Below are 20212 nucleotides of genomic sequence, written 5' to 3' on the forward strand. Positions count from 1 at the left end.
TTAGTGATATGAATGTCTCCACTAGTTTAAAAAAAACAACCCACAAACAATGCCCCCCAAACCTAGATGATACAATTCTAAAGTTAAAAACTACTTTTTAAAGCAGCCTGTGTTTATTTTAGGGAGGAAGTGTGAGTTTCCCAGGACCTACAGGGACAGAGGTGAGTTTACTTAAACCCCAGACAGAATGTAATAACTATTTAGTTAACAGTGGTCCAACCTTTGAAAATCTTTCTCTCTTATTTTCTAGATTGTACAAGCAATCCAGAACTTAACGCGTCTCTTGTACAGCATACAGGTGACTACTCCACTGCTAGCTTTGTAGAGTAATTAGTCTTGATAATATCCTTCTTAAGTTTCTTTTTTCATGTTGCCCTACTTTTAGATGTTATGTCAGTGGATACTTATCTCTACCCACTGTTGCATAAGTTGTCATATAATATTATTTTTGTTCTTCATCAGTGGTGGGTTTCTTTTAAGAACTAACTAAAACTTGCTTGCTTCCTTGGAGATCAATTCTTCCCCACCCCGGCAGAAGGATGTGTGTGGAGTCCAGAAATCTAGTGATGTCTCTGAACTGATGTAATTTCATGTACAGAGTTCTGAAATTACAGTTCAGATATTGGAAAAAATTAGCATTTTGTTTAAAATATTCTCTTGGCTACTAGTAAACAGTGCCTCTGCCAGTTAGGTAGCGAACTCAATCCATTTTAGATATTTCAATCTTGGTCAATTCTGTAGGGCCTTAGTCTGAATGTTTTGTCTCTTTCATGCAAAGTTTGAATGCTATGACTTATTTTTTTCTTATTTAGGTGCAGTTTTATGTTTTATTTTAAAATGTTTCATTTGAGTGTGTTTACTTTTTAGACCCTTTTGACATTAGCATATTCCATAATAACTCTGGAACCCTCAGGTTTACAAGTTAAGTGTATTGCAGCAATGCAAAAGCAAAATTAAAACCTTTTAATCCAGGAAAAATTTCTGAAAAACTGAAAAACAGATAGCTTAACATCAGAGAGGCAGTAAAGTAAGGCTTGGGATCATGCCTTAATCATTCAGACCATGAGTTAGCAGTAAGGTGCAGAGAAACAAGCAGAAGCTCCTGTCCTTGCCCTGTTTACAAATCAGCAGAACTGACCCAATACTGGAGGAACAGCCAAGAAGAGTGGGAATTGCATGTTGTATAAAGTTAAAAACTTTCTGGGGTGGACAGCATGGGGTAATAGGGCTGTGGGAATTCTCTGGGAATGTCTGCTGAAGTAGATTCCCATGTCAGCTCTTGAAGATAGGCTGTGCAGTAAGTGCCTCAGCAGATCTAGGGCTTTCCTGCTTTTCTTTCTTCTTAATCCCAGCTATTTATTTTTGTGTTATTGGAGGATGTTACAATCTTTAAAGCAAACAGTGCCACAGCATCCTTGTAAAGGACAGAATATAGCACTCTCAGTTGTAAAATATACTGTTGAAACATCAAACCTGAAATCATTACTACACTGCAGATTTCTCCTGGCACAGGTATCTTGGTCAGCAGCTTGTAGCAATATGGTCCTGATGACACAGCTACGCTGGCAGGTGTCTGTAGGACTGATGTTAGTAGGACCGTGCTGTTGCAGGTTAGCAAAGAGAGCCTTAGGGCTGGAGTGAGCTGTAATGGAAACAGTACAGTTTTATCTGAGTAAGTCACATATGTGTTAGGAATACTTCGGTGAGAGTAGCATTCCCAGTGCCTTAATGCCCTCTTTAACCATGGAAAATCATTTTTCCTATGTTACTTAAAATCCTCTGACAGAACAGGACCCCAGCTGTAACTGAAGTGCATATGCACAGCTGTAACATAAACATATATAATACTACTAAGTGTAAGGTAGATGCCATGTTAGAAGTGCTTAAAATGGTTTGTTTTTAGAAACATCTCTTGGCAAAGGCATGAATGCAGAATTTTCTCTACTTGCATGAAGAACAACCTCCCAAAAAGCATTAAGTGTCGATATTAAAGGAGGTTGAAGCATTTTTATATAATGCTTCTATGTAAAAATACAGAAATGGATTACTGCTAATATTTAATTTGTGTCTGATTTTGTTGCGGTGTCTAGGCAGCACTAACTATCCAGGACAGCCACAGAGAGCTCCATAGGTTACTCCTGCAAGAGAACGAGAAGATTGGTCGAGGCCATGGTTCTCGGCTAAACCTCCTTCTGGAGCAAGAAAAATACCGGAATCTGGAAAAACAACGGGTGGAGCTGGCCAACATACACAAACTGAAGCAGCAGTTTCAGCAAGAGCAGCAGCGGTGGCTACGTGAATGCGACCAGCGGCAGCGGGAGCAGGAGGCAAGGGAGGGCCAGCTGGGGCAGCGGGAGAGGGAATGCAGGTGCCAGGAGGAACTGCTGGAGAGGAGCCGACAGGGACTGGCGCTGCAGCTGCAGGAGTACCAGCAGAGCCTGGAGAGGCTCCAGGAGGGCCAGAAAATGGTGGAGAGAGAAAAAGACAGTGTGAAAATGCAGAAACAGTTCCTCTGGCACTGGAAGCATGGTCAACAAAGTAGCCTGTTGTCATCCACAGGGAGCTATGAGGTGTGTGGTTCCTTGTCATAATTATATCCCTGACGGCAGACCTAGAGGGACTTTCCTTGATGAATAGACTGGTTATGTCTAGAGTTGGTTTGTTGGTTGAGTGGGCATGTGGGAAGCTGACGTTTGGGCATATCTAAGGGCTTGTTTAACCCTCATGAAGTTTAATCAGGGGAAGTGCAAAGTCCTACCTCTGGGAGGGAACAGCACCATGCATCACTATATGCTGGGACCACCCAGCTGGAAAGCAGCTTTGCAGAAAAGGACCTGCGGGACACCAAGCTGAATGTAAGCCAGCAATGTGCCCTGGCTGCGAATAAGGTTAATGGTCTCCTGGCTGCATTACTACTATTGCTAGTAGATCAAGGGAGGTGATCCTTCCCCTCTACTCCAGCCACACCTGGAGTACTCTGTCCAGTTCTGGCTGCTCAGTACAAGACAGATGTACAGCTATGTGTTGGGGGGGGATAGAGGTAGTTGGAGGGATAGATGTCCAGCAAAAGGCCAGAAGGATGTTTGAGGGACTGGGACATCCCTTGTGTAAGGAGAGGCTGAAACTATTCACCCCAGAGAAAAAAGGCTAATGGAGGTTCTTATTAATGTGTATAAATATATAAGTGGAGGATGTAAAGCAGAGTCAGGCTCTTTTCAGTGGTGCCCAGTGGCAGGACCAGAGGCAATGGGCACAGATGGAAACAGGAGGTTCCCTCGGAACATCAGGGAACACCTGTTTCCTGTGAAGGTGACTGAGCATTTGCACTGATTACCCAGGGAGGTTGTGGAGTGAGTCTCCATCGCTGGAGATACTCAAAAGCTATCTGGACATGGACCTGGGCAACTTGCTCAGGTTAGCCCTGCTTGAGCAGAGGAGTTGGACCAGATGACCTCCAGAGGTCCCTTCCGGTCTCAACCATTTGTGAATTTTAAGCTGGGTACCCGACACAAGCCAAACTCAGACCAATGGGTGTTAAATTGAGAAGATGGAAATTTTAAGTGTGAAAGTTTGTGTTTTATTCTGCTTTGCTGTTATGTTTGCAGGATACGTTGTGTCTCCTGCCTCTTGTAGGAAAGCTAAATTACGGTAATGCCTGAGGCATATAAAGCTTTTAGTGAAATCTTCAGCTGCTGGCCTTGTTCCTGGACAACAGCACTGTCTCCAGTGAGGAAAAGTGGCTGCTTCGGGAGTGGGAAACACGAGGCTGCCATGAACCCCATGTGTCAAGCCCTGCTGTCCTGCTCCCCTGAAACAAGCAGTCCCACAGGGAAGGAGGTCGTGGTATGGCTCCATCCCTGACAGCATAGTTCCTTGGAGATGGTCATTGTTAGGGGATGCAATTTAAAATAGCTCTGAAGCTGCTTAAGCATTTAATACTAAAAATGATTATTTTTTTTTGTTGAGGGTGAAGGATAGAGGCTAACCCTGAACTCAGCTGTCTAGGTACTTACCTGCCTGGTGGGACCTGGCCTCAGTCCCTGCCTTGGTGGGTATGGTTTTGGTTTCCATTACTGTTCTCTAAAGCACCTGAAAATCAAAACACCTTGCCTGCTTTTTTGCATATATTGAAAGCTCACTGACCCAGACAGCTTTTTTCCCCCAAGGTGTTCGTTTTCAGAAGAAAATCTGCAGGGCATTTCTTCAGGCCATCACCTCCCTCGTTTTTCAGTTGACAACTGACCCATAACAGGCAGTGACCATTCGGTGTCTAAGCCTGTGTCTACACGAGGGGGTGAAGGATTGGCCTCTGACCTCCCCCTTTTCACCCAGCTTTTTTGAACACCGTGTGAACATGACATCCCTATATGCTTGCCCAGCCCAAAAACCAAAGGCACTTCTTACTAGTATAGTTTGCAGTACAATTTTTGACATGTTTGGCAGTGCCGAAGAAGTGGATGATAAAACCAAAACTGAACTTGCCCATCAGCTTTAACGGATGGGACTTCTGAGATCTTTTGAGGAGAGAAAGTTGAAGGACAGTAGCTTGATGCAGGGGTGGCCAGGACTGCACAGACAGGCAAAATAATAAAATGCTGACTGTCAAAGAGTACTAGTTCTTAATCTATTATTTCACCTGTAAGACTACTTGTATTTTTAATTCCAGTAAACTACATGGCTTTGGATGCATTCCAGGCCTCGGGATCATCTTCGTCCTGTGTTTTCCACTACCATACTCCTGGCTGCAGCAGAGCTGTCTGAGTGGATGCCAGTCAGTGGATACTCCCAGCCCAGTGTTTTTGCTGTTACACTGAAACTAGCTAGTTCTGGATGGCCAAACAGTGCAGTTTGTGCAGCAGTGCATAACTCACACTGCTACTCGTGCTTTTTTGTGAGCTCAGCCTTGATAAACACCTGCAGGCAGGGATTTTGACCCCCTGGGAGAGATGGCTGCTTGCTGAATACTGCTCGCCATCCCCAGTTTGGCTGCCGCAGACCTGTTCTCTATGGATACCTGCCTACGTGAGGTACAGTGTTATTTTTGGATTGCATTGTTCACAGATTCACGTGTGTGAAGTGGTACCTTGTTGAGCTGTGGGGCAAAATATTAAGCCCCTGAAAGGACTCAACAGAGCTCAGTGCACCTCAGGTAGCAGCCCTTTGTTATTTGCTATTCTGCAGTTATTACTGAATTTTCCTTTGTTTTGATGGGAGCTAAAGCAAAATGTGCTAGATTATTGCTGTTTAATCCTGGATGCACATCTGATTGAACATGTATTGCTGTTTAATCCTGGATGCACACCCAATCAAACATGTTTTGAGGTTAACTTTTGGGAAATTAGGTGACTATTTGCTATGAGTGCCCATTCTGTCTAACAGTTAATTTTATGTATCCTGGTAAAAGGATTCTTCAGGATGATGCTTATAGACATACAGTTTAATTTTAGGTAGTTCTTCAAGAAGCAGGGAGTTGGACTTGATAGTCCCTTCCAGCTCAAGGATATTCTGTGATTCTGATACTGGTGCTGGACAAAGGTGAAAATGCTGCTCTCTGGTTTTTTGGTGTTTTTGTTTTGTTTTTTGTTCTTTTTTTTCCTTTCTGCAGATAATGGGACATAATCAATCGGACAGCTTACATGGTGAAAATACATTCTACTTAAATGAAGCTGTAGTGTGTGTGTCTCTAAGCAGTCTCAACAGATCAGATTCTTCTCTCATTTATGAGGATGGTGTGTGTGGGCTGAACATCTCAAATTCTAATATAGCAAGGACTACTGACAATCAGGTGGACCTCGAAATGGACACTTCTTGTCAGCCAGCATTAACCAGTGCACTGTGGGAATCCACTGGTCCTTACCAGCAGATGTCTTTTTCCTGCAAAAGCAACAAGGATGCCTTTAATAATGGTAATTAACACTTTATTTAATTAACAATTAGTATGGGCAGTTTGCTGCCTCTCAGAATGAATAGTCCTAGGAATGAAGACAGCTTGGTAGTGGTGGAAGCAGTAGATTTTGCTAAAAAAATTGCATGCCACTTTGCAAACTTGGTGAGGGTAGGTGAGAAAATAAGCAGATCAGAAGTACAAGAAGCTTTTGGAAAAAACCTACAAAACCCCTTGTTTTGTCTGAATAATAGTACTCAGAATTCTGTTGTTCTCTCCAAATATTTTCCCAATGCTTTTTGAGTTGTTTTTTTTTTGTGAGCTGAAGTTACTCTTGCTGTTTCAAGTGCATTTTATTTGCTGTTTTAGAAAATACACATTACTTGATGATTTTTAGTTAGAATAACTTTTGATTTACCATCTTAAAATGGTAATCAGTGGTCAAACACCCCCTTCTTTCTTCATTGAGAATGAAATGAAAATATCTTGAAAGACTCTGTAGTTGTGGAAAGAAAATTACAGCACTTCTAAAGATTAATATAATATTTGACAGTAAGTTTCCATGTTAGTAAAAATAGCTTTTACTGCATTACCTTTCTTTATTCTTGCATTTTACCAGAACCCCCAAAGATACATAGATTGCATGGGAGTTGTTGATAGTGGCTATCAAAATAGGTATAAGAGGCCACCTATTTGAACACTGCATTGCACTGAAAATTCCCTGAAGGACTTGAAAACACGCTAATGAGAAACTCGTTAACTATCTGGGTTTTATTTGTCGTGTTGCACAATGCTAGTTTTGATCTGATTTGGGGTCCTCTTTCCTTCATTATTGTGAGGGTTGTAGAGCATCATGTGAAAACACAACTAAAAAGGCTTTTTAGGGGGACAGTAGTGTGCTTTTGATATAACAGATTAAGTAATCTGGTGGGGTCTTCCTGCACAGTTGTGAACTGAAGGTGAGACATGGTGAGTCAATGCTGCAGCAGTACCTGATCTCCCACTTTTCTGCAGCTGGCAGTGCAGGATGACTGCTGTCCTCACACCAGCTGTGTGGAGGTCAGGTCACAGCAAAGATCAGTGGGCAGCAGTATCAGAAGTTGGAAACATACACAGGTACAATGGTTTTTAATTGTCTTAGATCAAATCTTTAAGTTGTCCAAATAAAAATGTCCTTGATTAAGGAACTTGCTTCTTAGTTGGGCTTGTAATATATTAAACAGGCATACAGTACAGCCTTACTAGTCCTTGGTACATGGATTCCCAAAATAGCATTTTATAATCAAAGGTAGGGCAGGCTAGTCTCATCACCACAATCAGCAAACCGAGCTGATTAGTAAAAGAGATTAATATTTCTAAAAATGCCTAAATAATTAGCTTGGTGAAACTTGTTCTAGTTTGACTGAAGTTGTAATTTTATTAATGGGTTAGCTAAGCTAGTGCAAATTTGAAAAGGAACACATATGTGGGTTTAAACCTCTTAGAAGTGGATTAGCTTGCACTGGCAAACTTTCAGATGCAAGTTAACCAGGATACTTTCTACTTAGCCCACATGAGAGCACCTGGTTTAATTAAACTGGCTTGTACCAGTTTAATTGTACTGATTCTAAGATAAGCTGGTGGAGCTTCTGTATGTAAAGATGCCGTTCACTTACAGCAGGCCAGCTTTGTGTTCAGCTGCTGTCACTGCATCTTGTGTAGGCATCCTTATCTGCCCTGGTAATTAGGGCATCAGTTCAGACCCAGCAGCCTGGGGACCAGCACTGGCTACAAAGTCTGCCCAAGAGGTAGAGTAATAATAAGTCTGTCTGGCTAAGTCATGTCCGTAAAGCCTGCCTTAATTGAGTCACAAGGCACCTTTGGCAAAGCAGTGCAGCAGATCCTTGCAGTATCCCAATGGTGCAGGTGGTGCAGTGAAGCCACTCAGTGCAGGGCTAGGAGCTTTCCCCTAGAGAGTTGTGCCATCACATTCCACAGTCACATTTGTGATTTGGGATTTTATGCTCTGACTGTCTGCACAATTCAGACTTGCTTTGGTCATGCATCAGGAGCCACTGCATGGGGAGCAGCAGGGAATGAGAAGAACACCGAACTTCCCTCTGAAAGACAGATGGCATCTGAAGCCCCAGCAAATGCCTCTGCACATGGAAATGATGTAAATCACTTGTTCCTAAGCAATGTGAATCAAGCTGAGCAGTGTGAATGTTTCATACAAGGAAGCTAATTTCCTTTTTGTTGGGCTTTTTTTTTGGCTATGCTTTTCCACCAGAGAGTTTAGCAGAGTTTAAGAAGATCTCTGACCTTTTGTCTCCATTTCCTGACACCTCTGCAGGGTATAGCCAGTTTCAATCACTGTGAAGGAAAACCAACACAGATGCAATGAGAGAAAGACTAGAAAGAATTTGAAAGTTAACTGAAACTCTTAATATTTTTGTGTGGATTAATGTTTCATGGCATTTTTCTCCATTTTTCAACTAGCTTTATATATAAAGTCTCATAATCATCATTCAAAAAACATTCCTAAATAGTAAGTCAAAGTAGAACTAAGAAACAAATACTGAGCATGGTTTACTGGAAATAGCCATGTACCAGATACAGACATGGCCAGATCTTGCATATCGTAAGTTTTGTGCGCACACAGAAGGATTTTCTTGGTTTTCATTAATTTTCCTAGAATTACTAGGCATCCTGTAAGAAGTCTGGTCTGTCAAAAACTCCTTAAATTAATTAATGAGAAGTGCCACCTGAACACCTTGTCAGGGAGTTAATCATGCTGCATTCTACCATATGTTAAGTACTATGCAATTTAGCTTCATAAATATACTGAAATGGAAATGGCTACATTTCTCCAGTGCATAATTTTCCATTCTTATTTTCTAAGGTAAGACATGTGTCTCTTGACATAGCTAGCATCATGATTATATATCGTTTTATGTGTATGGGAGGGAGCTTCACTAAAGACCTTGGGGCGAGTTCCCACAAAGCTGAAACTGGCTCAAGTACACTCACTAGGAAATGTCTGTCAGTCAGCAGGAGGAAAATATGATTGAAACAAAAATGTGTTAATGCTTTACAGTAATGGTTATGGAATTATCTGCATGAAAGAAAACAAGTACTTTGGCTAATTAGGAATGAGAGGAAGTACAGGTTTTGTGTCAGACTAGACTGAGAATTGAATAAATTACTCCTGCGTTTAATTGACATGTCAGGTTAACCAGCTGAAGTGATGCCTAAGGTTTTACCTATCAATTCACCTCTTTGATTTCAGGAATCAGTGCAGTTTTAGTTCTTTTAAGCTTTGAAGTGAACAGCATTGTTCACTGGTACTGCCTTTTTTTGTTGTTTGTTTTATTCAGATGTTGTAACTCTAGGAATAGAGTTGAAAAGTGATAGATCTGGAAAACTGCACTGAAACTTGATTGTTGGAGGGTTTTTTTCTGCAGACATTTGCAGTGGTAGCATGAAGGATCTTTATGTATGATCTAGTGAAAAATATATTTAAATCTTTTTGAGGAACATTGAAAAAACTGTGATCTCTGTAAACAGCCAAGTGCAAAACCAGGGAGCGAAACCAGAGCTGTTTGACTAATTGATTTTAATCTTTTTTAAAGGACAGAAACTTGTACATATATGCATATAAGCAAATGAGATAGTGTGATTTTTGCAGAAGAATCCATTTATAGTAGTTTTCATCAAAGAAAGTGATTTATAGAGATGCAAAATATTTGATTTGCAATATAAAAAAAGCAAAGCCTCAGAAACAATGTGTAGTATCCTATAATGCATTCCCCTCCCCTCCTCTTATTCTTTATAAGAAATTCCTTCCTGGTCCTTATGGCAGATTGTGCTAATGGTCATTGCTCTGTTGAACTTCTTAAAACTGTAGATCAGATTCATTTGTTTTAGTTTCCAATTGATAACAGAGATGAGGTTTATTTTTTTGGCTACCTTAACATTCGTTATGGCCTAATGACATTATGTGGAAGAAGTACCTGCATATGTCTGTATCAGGGACATTGAGGATGGTGCTGTATGGGCCTGGCTCTTTTCTCATATTTGTATAAGATGAATTTGTTGCAGTCAGAAGAGGTATGCAATGTAAAGCTGATGCAAGTGTGATAAAACCTAGGTGAAATATGCTTTGTACTGCAGTGTTAAAAAGCCATCTGAAGACATACAAGATCTTTCCTTTTGTGGTTCCAAGTCAGAACAGGATTTTGGCAAGGGGCAAAGCTCAGTAACTCGGGGCCTTATTCAAATAAGCATAGCTACTGCTGCCAGTGCTGGAGGTGGTTAATGGGATCTCTTATTAAGGACTTTGTTGAATAAGATCACTTTCATTGCTTGGAACCAGTTAAATAATTACTAGCTCCCACAAAAAAAGTCATCACAGGTCTGCATATGTGACTGTTGTAAGTTAATCTCTGTACTATCGCTGCTGGATGAACTACCGCGTACATCAACCTGCTAGTCTTCTGACCTGGAATGTTGTTGTGCCCCGTACAGAACACACTTTACATGTCTCCTGTTTAAACCGCATCGCAGGCCCACCCCTTACCACCTGTGGAATGGTGTGTGAAGATGCTTTTCTGCCTGTTTTGGCTTTTTCTGATGTGTTTCACAGTATTTTTAATAGTGCCATTTTTTCAGTGTTTGCCCTGCGCAGTGAGCAAATTATTTCTATTCTTTCACTTGAGAAGATGGAAGGAGGGAAGTCTCTTAAAAGTAAAGGTTGACATGACCATGGGGCTCCTAGTTTGTCAGGGAGCCTCCTGGGCAGATGTGGTAGTTGGAGCTATTTTAAACTTCTTGTCTTTTTTAATTGAATGGATGCCAAATTGAGAACATGCAACCAATTCCAAATTGCCCTTTCAGTGTTCAACATACACCTTCTACACCTAGCATGGATGGCTGCATAGGTGAGCACAGAGCCCATTCAGTGCTCAACATAAGTTATAATGAGAATAAAATTAAATAGAAGCATATAAAAATATGAAGTTGGATAATATCAACACCCACATCTCCCAAGTTCAAAATTGCATCGATTTACTCGAACAAGTAAGATCTTACTTTAAACTCTGCAGTAAACAGCAAATTTGTCTCCTCTACGTACCACAGAACACAGAGTTTTGTGCTCTGCCATAAGATATCAGTGTCTGTGGGATACTTGGTGGAAGTGAATCACAGGGGAAGCATTTTTTTCGCCTTGGGAATAACATTGTCATTGGTTTAAGGCAGATGGCAAAAGGGATTAAATCACAGGGCAGTGTGTTACCAAAGTGAAAAATATGCCATTGTATGTCATCTGCAGTTAGTGTATTTCAAGTAACACTTGCTTTTCAGCTCTGCAGCACTAGGGTTTTATAGTTCTGTTACTGATTTTCTCATCTCAAAATATTTTTTCTCATTTCTGAACATAAGCACAGGAGATGCAGCAGTATTACATAACTTTTAATTAAAGCAGTTAATGATATTCTGGTTTTGTTTTGTATGCAAATGTAAGCACAGAGTTTCCTGTGTAATGCTTGTCTCACTTTATTCTTTCTAATACCTTCTCATTTAGAGCTCATTCATTGGGAGAGAAGTTCAAAATAATGCACGTCTTTAAGGTGATGAATGGTGTGAAGAGATTGTCCATCCCTGTCTTTTGAGGTACCACTGGTGTTGCTGTAAATCTCTGCTCAGGGTTTTGTTGCCTGCAGACTTCTTAAACAACGACAGGTTGATGGCCAAATCTTTCTCATTTTTCTTGTATTTATGGTTCAGCGACTTCAGTGCAGTGGTTTTTGAAATCGGTGGAATTACTGGCATCAATGAAACTCTAGTGTTTGGACCATATCTGTTACACGCAGGTTTATTCTTTACTTAGGTAAGGTTGTTCCAATAGAGAAGGGTTTCAGGGAAGTAGAAGGAACGAAAGGAGCACGTTTCGAAGCAGAGACCCTGGGCAGGGGGTCATTTCCCAGGCAACTGGTTTGTAGTGAAGCAGCTCCGGCTTAAGGTTTCTTAGAGCTGTGACACTGGCAGCAGGTCCACAGGTGAAGAGGTGATCTCTCAGGAGAAGCAGTCACAAAGCGAGAGTCTTCCTAATTGTTTGATGTCAGGAGGATACCTTGGGAGGTCCGTGTTTTCCTCAGGTAATGTGATCTGTGGCTGGAGACCTGGTCACATGCCCCGCTTTAGTACATGAAAAATGTTTTGTATACGTTTTGTAATGGAGTTAGAGCCTGACACAGATGCGCAAGTGTGAATAAATAATGCAGCCTAATGGCTGGGAGAAGCTGCTTATGGATGATCAAATTTTGCAAGATACTGAGTATGCAAACACACCCTGTAAAATCATGTAGCTGAATCACCAAGTATATCTGGCTTATTTTGAAAAGTACAGTATCATTTTAATTATTTAGTATAATACCTTACATATTCCAGGAAATGGCCTGTAGCGTGTTGTGTAAAACTAATGAAGCTTTAGTAATAGGAAACCTCCTCAGCAGCATCTGCTGTTAAATATTTATTGAGAAACTGGGGAAGATTGTCTGTCTGTCTTTTACTGGCATTCATCACAGGAGCACCCACTTGCCTTCCACATAAATTATATTGGCTGTAGCCAAACTGCTAGAGGAAATTTCATGGAGTATCTTATTTCTGCTATAGAAAACTTCCTTTCCACTGTAAATTTTTGGTGGGGCAGTAGAGGGCAGGAGCCTTGATGCTGGTATGGAAGTTGTTTTCAGTTTAATCAAATAGGAAGGCTTCCAACAGTCACCTGCTGAGATTATTTGAGTGTCCCTTGGAAGTTTGACATAGAGCTGGAACATAAATGGTACAAAAATAAATGTGATTTGGCTGTATTTGTTTAGGGTCTGCCACAGAAAAATCGAAGAAACCCTTGTGCCTTTAAAAGTAATTGAATATGTTTCGCATTCAAGAACACGTGACAGACAGGGAAGCTAGTATATTTGGCAAGGATGATAAGAGATTTGTTTTGTTTTGTTTTAATTGAGGCTGAGAATGGCAGAATAGTTGTTCCTGACAGCAAGAACTGCAGAGAAGCTGTCTCCTGTGCAAAGGAACCTGTCATTACAGCACCAGCGGCAATGGAAGGGGCTGAGGGTCTAAGAAAGGCTTCTGCATTCCACACAGGCAGTTTTGAGCTGGAGGTGAAAATGAGTGCAGGAGGGTTTTTTGAAACAGCATCACTTTTTTTTTTCCTGCTGTGGGGTAGTGGCCCACTCTCTGGAATCGTGGGATGGGGCTGGTGCAGAGCTGCAGCACATGAAGTGAGGGGGTGGAAGGCACCAGAGGGAGTCATACCAAAGTGGAGCCAGGGTCTACAGAGGCACAGCTGCGGGACTGGAGACAAAGACAGCTTGTAGTAGAGGCAAGGCAGAAGGAAATGGTGATGAATTTGAGCTTAAGGGTTAACACCTAACCAGTGTTGCCCCTAGCAAAAAGAACTGGGAGCAGAAGAAACTGGATCCAAGTATGTTCCGTGCACTCAAGGAAAGCACTCGGCTGAAGGGATGGAGGTACACGCTTATTTGATGATAGTGCTTTTTTCTGGCTTTGATGTACAGTTTTCCCTTTAGACTATATGCAAACTGTTTTCACAGTCATTATTATGTTCACAGAGCATCTAGCAACCAAAAAGGGCACCCATTTCAAAATACTCGCTTGCACCTTGAAACTTCCTGTGCTTAGATGCAAAACTTGGGGAATGTGCAGCTTCTCCATTTTTGCTGGGTTTTTTTGATGACTGCAAGAAGAAAACATCAGTGCATATACTTCCTGCCAACCTGACTAAAACCGGATAAAAATGGCTGTGCAAACCTCAAACTGCAGTCAAAAATCAGTGACACTTTCCCTGTGTTTTGAGCTCAGGGGAGAACAACTATCTCTGTGACTATCAGGAAGAGGCTTCTCTCAGATGCTCTCACACTTACAGTAACGCCCATATTTTTTCCTGCATTAATCAACAAGCAGCAGCTTCTATTAAAGTGTAAGACTAGCATGTAATTGATTTGAAACAGGTGCTTTGCCTTATTTTTCGCTTCTGCAGCAATTCTATACATTGGCTTAGTATTCCTCAGCCACTTAACTTTGAGTTTTGATCTTGTCGGCTTTTATGAGTAAGAGGTGATGGATCTGTCTGTTGTTGGGAAACTACCACGTAAAACCAAGGTGCCTAGGAGGAGACTTGGGAGTGTTTTATAAATGACCTCTCCCTTTCAGCTTTGTAACAGAGTTACGTCCTTCTGCTATTCAAGAAAATGTTTCCCAAAGTCCAGAGCACTGGTCCTTTGTGTTGCACCTGAAAGACTGGCCAAAAGCTGGGGATTAAACCGTTTGTTTGCCAAGGTCTTTGATTTAATGCTTATTTCAAAGTAAAATTGTAATTTAAAAATAACAAACCCCAAACCATCCATAAAATATGAAGCAAAGTTAATCAACACAGTAATGTCTGTCTGTGGTAACAGAGAGCTCAAAAGAATAGTTTTGATGTGTAAATGTCCCCTGTTGTCTCAAAGGGAGTGAATTAATGTGCCAGAGACACTTTTTTCAGGGTTAATGCTGTTTCTCTCTTCGGGAGGGAAGGAGGGGAAGCTTCACTGCAGTGTTTTACCTTCAGGGTGCAAATTGTGGGGATGTGCTGACTGGTGACAGAAAGGGGGGCTGGTTTCATTGTCCCTGCAGCCTTTGGAAATGCTGTTTGGGTCTGTAACTTCATGGGATTTCCATTTCTCTAGAAACCATTAAAGCAGGAGCATTACCCACTGCATGCAATTTGTTTTGACTTCAGCCTGCTGGCCACGTGCCTTCTTGCAGATTATGGGCTGGGGGGAAAGAGTTGCAGCCCTCTTCAGATGCACCCAGGTTAGATACCAGAACAAAGAGGCTGCGGAGGTTTCCCTGAGTTTCCCCCCTGTTGTTGTCCACAGACAGACGGGTCACCCCTGCCCCTGGAGAGGTGCCCTGCATGGGCACGCTGCTGTGCTGGGTGGAGCAGTGGCCCTGCGTTGGCAGCTGGTCATGTTCCTTGTGATCCTTTGTAGGAAGGGTGTTCTTGGGGTTTTATGGTTATTTTCTCTTGATCATTTGAGTGCAGCTGTGTTTAATGAGCTGGAAAAGAAGTAGGTCAATAAAACATGTGTTCATTGTTAGTAGAATACCTGTTGAACCATGTGTGTGTCTGTAATTGACCATCTAAAGCTTCAAAGCTTAGTGCAAAGACAATTTAACAGGGAATTCATTCCTAAATAAATTAATACTAAACCGAAGCAGACAGCTGGCAGGCAGTATGCCTTGCCAAGGTGAGACTGTGGGTATTTAATGCATAGACAAGTTATGATAATAAGTCAGACCTATTTTTAAGTCTCTCATTGATATGCAATAAAAAACAGTATGCCAAAAATAGCTTAGAAGCTGTGTGCTTTAAAGCCAACACAACTGATAACATAGCCATGTATGTAGGTTAAAATTTTTAATTGTTTCAACCTAGGGGCATGCTTGATGTTAAACTTGATGTTAGAGTGGTATCACTGGCAGTGTTGCAGCTTGGGATGTTTTTAAAATCTTTTATTTGATAACACCAGTGTTAGAAACAGTGTTTTTACTGGGATTTACTGAAAGAAAAGGCAACCGCATCATCATGTGACTATGGAACCTGAAGCTTTAAGACTAGTATCAAAGAAGTTACTTGGAACCACTGTGGAGCTTTATGATAAAGCAGTTTTGTTGGAATAAATGTGAATTTTGTCTCAGCCAAGAATTTGGTCCAAATTCTCTAGACCAACTTCTCTAAAGAGTTATGAGGCAAAACTTGAAAACTGAATTGCATTGTTTTACCTAAGCCAACAACTAAACAAAGAACAGAAACGTGCAGAATGATGGTATTTCCAGTAATTTTACCATGATTGAAATCCAAAGTACAGACATGAAGAAGAGTTATGTTGCAGACCTTATTCATCACAGACTTTGAATTCTTTGTTGTCTTGTCTTGTAACCAAAAATAAAAAAAAAGGCACCAAAAGCTGATAAGACTAATTAATGTAGGATCTATTATGATCTAATTGCTCATCTGCTTTTTGTGAAAAGACCTGTTATTCATGAAGGTGCTTATTTGCCTAAGAAATGCAGCTGCTGCTTTTTCACAGGGTTGGGCTGGGTGAAAGTAAATAGCAGCATTAAAATTCTCAGATTGATTTCCTGCCTTGTTCAGTCAGCTGGGAAATGGATTAGGCTCCTCTTTCCTTGGTAGCTTCAGGGTCAAAATATTTTTCCCAGTGTTTTTTTGAGACCTGGTGCCAAAATCAGTTCCCGCTATGAAATCAGATTTACTGAGGTGTGAAGGCCTGGTTTCTTGGTGGTATTTTCTATCTCAACTCCCAGTGAAACTGCTGGAAGTTGTCCTCGGATCCTCAAAGCTTGTGAGAACTTTTTATGTAGCAGGTGGTCTGAACCTGTGTGGCAGCAGTGAGTCCCGGTTGTTCCCACGTGAAGGCTATGCTGCTATGGTAGGGCTGGTGCTGGGTGGTGGTGTTCTCCTTCTCGCTCCAACCATCAGGTCCATAAACAACTGAACCTGCGGTGTGGAAAATCCATTGTAAACTGGGAAGGTCTTAGTAGGCACTAAAAAAAAAGCAAGCAAAAATGATCATAGTACCTTTCACAGGGAGGAAAGGGAGAGAGGCAGAGGTGCCTGAAGTTCCCCGGGGAACTGGCTGTCGCTAACCAATCTGCATTGAAACCACTGGGAACGCCATTAGAGACAAAGAGGTACCATGGGGTTTGCCGCTGGGGACTTCCAGTGGAGCTGATGGGAGTTAGGCTGCCGTTTGCTATTGAACTGTAATGCCAAATGAGAGCCTGTTACCCTTGAATTTCTTTGAATATCCCAGGCCGGGTAGATTTAGCATCAGTTTTTAGGCGTCTGTTTATGCTTTGCATTATGCATGAGTGCCAGTGGGGGGATGAAATACAGCAGCTCTGCCATTTCAGATAGCTTTGGCCTGAAGTTGATTTGTCAGCTGTCAGTCCAGATGAACTTGGTATAAAAACTGGTACCAGCTATTATAAATAAATGGTAAAACCAAACCTAACTCTATATAATTTTTTCAGAAAAGTAATGGTTTTGAGAATCTTTAACTTATTTGTTGCTAAAAGTGGCATAAATCTCTCATCATTTAATGAAATTTTATTTTGTAAAGAGGGCCAACATGTGACACAGATCTCTGAAAATCACAGCAAATTAAATCAGTGTATTATATGTAGTTTCTGCAAAATCCGTATGGTAGTTCCCCCCAAACCTCCCCTCCTTTTTTTTTTTAATACGACTGGGAAGGGAAAAATCTCGAGTATCCAACCTGGCTTGACCTCAGAGCTGACCCAGCTTTGAGGAGGAGTTTGACTCAGAGGCTTCCTAAGATCCCTTCCAGCTTGAATTATCCTGCGATGCTGTGAAATTAGGGTATGAGCTAAAGGAGGAAAACTAAGGGCTTTCTGTTAAAAGCACAGAGACCTGAAAGGTTTTTTTTGCCTGGAGTGTTTCCTGGTGCCTTGATAAAGTCTTCCTGTCCTTCCCATGATCATCTCTGGGCACTCCAGGCTTACCTGCAGAGCTGTGATCCTTGAGTGGGGGGGGAGAGAAGGGGTGAAGGGGAAAATCCATGGCATTTATTTGGTGTGGAAGTGTGCACATCCTATGACAGCAGACAGAAGGTGAGAATCAGCGTGACTAATGAGTTGTTTATTTGGCTTTTGTATCCCGCACCCCCCCCCCCCCCCCCCCCCCGCCCCCACCTTTGGAGCATGGGCTGTGTTTGTTTTGGTATCTCTTAATCTCAGATTCCTGAAAATGCCCTATCCTTTGTCCTTCACCTTCTGAGCAGTTTCTGCAATGCCACTAATCCTGTCTCTTGGTGTGACAGGAAGGGTAGGGGATGGTAGTTAGGATGTGGAATGCTGCTTTTCTTCCTTTCCCATACATTAGCATGTTTTTAGCCAATGGGTTGTCATTTCTCTGAGTTTGGACCCAGACCCGGTTTGAAGAACTGAGGTCCCCTCAAAAACTTCCATGAAAAGCCATGCACTGCAGGCTGCCATTACTGGTGTGTTTAGGTTGCCTAGAATTTTTATTTTGGGGCAGTCTCTCTCTGCAGTTTTCTGATACCTGTCCTCGTGGTACTGGAGCTAAACTCGTGGAAATCGGGGAACAAGTCGGATTTGTTTTTAATGTTGGATTTGGCAGTATGTGGCCATGTGCATGAGACAATGTGGGATTTTTTCCCAGAACTTGTTAGAAACAGCCTCTAACTCCCTTTTGAGAAAATTGATGGGGGAGACAACAGGGAGTGCCTGGGTTTTCTTTATTTCATGAATGCTCTCAGCTGAGATAAAAAGGAGGAAAAGCTGGAGTTACGTGGTATTTTGTACTGCAGCGTGGCACAGCTGGGCTGAATAGGCTACACAGCCCCAAAATGTTAAAATGCTACCACAGGTCACCTAATACTTGGTCTCCAGCCTCAACTCCTTGCCAGGGAGTTTGACCAGCTCAACATTGAAAGAGATGATTTTTCTGGTCTGCTGTTCTGTTTTGTGTAGGGTATACATGGTGCAGCTGTGGATTTGGCTCCGTTTCTTTAGGAGAGAGTTACCTGTAGTGCTGTAGGAGAAATAAATTTTGCGTAACTGAGAAGCAGTTAAAGGATATTTCAGTTTGCACATAAGCTCCAGGGGCCAGGATGCAGTGAGATGCCAACAGCTTTGGCCGCTGCTGAAGTGGGAGGGAGTGGGGACCTAGGGAATCTCATAGAAAAGCCTGCAGAAGGGTTTAAGCTACAGCTTAGCTTTGGAAATCTCGGAATATTTTCTGCACTTACATAAATATGAAGGGAAAATTGTGTACCTTAGGTGTAAATGAGCAAGGGGAAGGCTGTGGCCAGGTACAGTCACCTTTGCTTGTCCTTCTTGCGCAAGGGCTGCAGGATCAAGGCAGGGGCAGAGCCCAGCACAGGCAGGAGGGGTGCGGGCAGGGGCGGTGGGAACGCGTTGCTGGTTGCTGGTGTGTGGGTGCTGGTCTGGTGGGCGCGCTGTTGAGCTGAGCACAGCCTGCCCGAGCATCACTCGGCAGGTCGGAAGGGAGCAGAAGAGAGGATAAGTAAATGCTGAATTTAAAGAAAGGGAACAATACAAAAGTGATTTTGTGGCAGACGTTGGCAGGTGAGTTGCGATCCTAACAAAGGCAGCTTGTAAAAGGCCAATGGTCCTTATTTACCAGGCTGTTGTTCCATACCAAGTTCTGTCAGCCACAGGGCTGCAGAGTGTGGGCCTGGAGGAGGGTCTGGGGAGGTTCCAGGGGTGCCCTGGCTGCCTGGGGAGCACGGGAGAGCTTCCCAGCTGTTGCTTTCCAGTAGCAGCCCCCTTTGCTAGCCCCCCTGTCTTGCTGTCTGCATGGACAGTAGGTTTGGTTTTATTCTTTTTGGTGTTGTGAGCATCCTCAGCTCTCAGAGTTCTTTAGTAAGGTAGCAGCTGATGCTTTCACAGCTGGTTCCAGAGGTTTCTTCCCTGTTTTGGGAGAGCGTTTAAAGAGGAGGATTTCTTCCACCGTTGTCCTGCTCGGAGTCAAGGGCAGCTGGTTCTGCTGTGCTGCACCCAGGGAGCTCAGTGGAGACTTCTTGGCAGCTGTCACTACTCTGCATGACAAGAACCAATGCTGGCTGGCAGATCAGTCCCCTTTCCTCCCTCTCCCTTCACCTGAGGCTGTTAAAATTCTGGCAGTTCTTCCAGCCTCCCTGGCCAGCTGCACTTGGGGTGCATCATGCTGCTGCCTGTGGTACCAGCTGGTCTCCTGGTTCCGCTGCTTCCAGCATGGCACTGGGCAGGGAGACAGCAGGCGCCCTCCCTGCAGGCAGGCAGAGTATGTTGGCCCCAGGGACACATTGTGCTTTTATTAGGCAGAGCCTGTGTTGAGTGCCACCCCAAGTGCAGCCAAACCCAGCCACTTCTCTCCTTGGTTGGATTAAGCGCAACCCTTCCAGCCTGAGAAGCCACTCATCACCCCAGCAGCAGCTGGGCTTTCACCTCCTGGGTGCTCTCCTGCTGTTCAGGTTCTCTGGATGCAACAGAATGTAAAACACACAAACAAACAAACAAACCCCCAACCCCAACAACAACAACAAAAAGCAAATAAAAAAGCAGCTAGGCTAGCAATAAATAATTTATCTTGATAGTGACAGAATCTGATTTGTTTTTCCAGAATGCTGGCAGTTTCCACTGCTCAGCCCTGCTGCTTTGAGTTCTAACAGTTAATGAGAAATGGTTTGGAAACAG

At 42.6% G+C, this 20212-nt stretch overlaps 1 protein-coding gene across 7 annotated transcripts in view; it reads left to right on the forward strand.

Annotated features, from left to right (window-relative positions):
* Positions 1 to 20212, forward strand: part of ARHGEF28 (Rho guanine nucleotide exchange factor 28) — a 118275-nt gene that overhangs the window by 94519 nt on the left and 3544 nt on the right. For 6 of the 7 annotated variants that reach the window (XM_037373264.1, XM_037373266.1, XM_037373267.1 and 3 more), the window contains 4 exons: positions 123 to 161; positions 251 to 298; positions 2091 to 2570; positions 5606 to 5906. In XM_037373264.1, coding sequence (XP_037229161.1) covers positions 123 to 161; positions 251 to 298; positions 2091 to 2570; positions 5606 to 5906 — 868 coding nt within the window. The remainder of the gene's footprint in view (positions 1 to 122; positions 162 to 250; positions 299 to 2090; positions 2571 to 5605; positions 5907 to 20212) is intronic. The other variant, XM_037373268.1, reaches the window with a different exon arrangement.

Source organism: Falco rusticolus, chromosome Z (assembly GCF_015220075.1).
Source record: "Falco rusticolus isolate bFalRus1 chromosome Z, bFalRus1.pri, whole genome shotgun sequence".
Taxonomy (NCBI): Eukaryota; Metazoa; Chordata; class Aves; order Falconiformes; family Falconidae; genus Falco; species Falco rusticolus.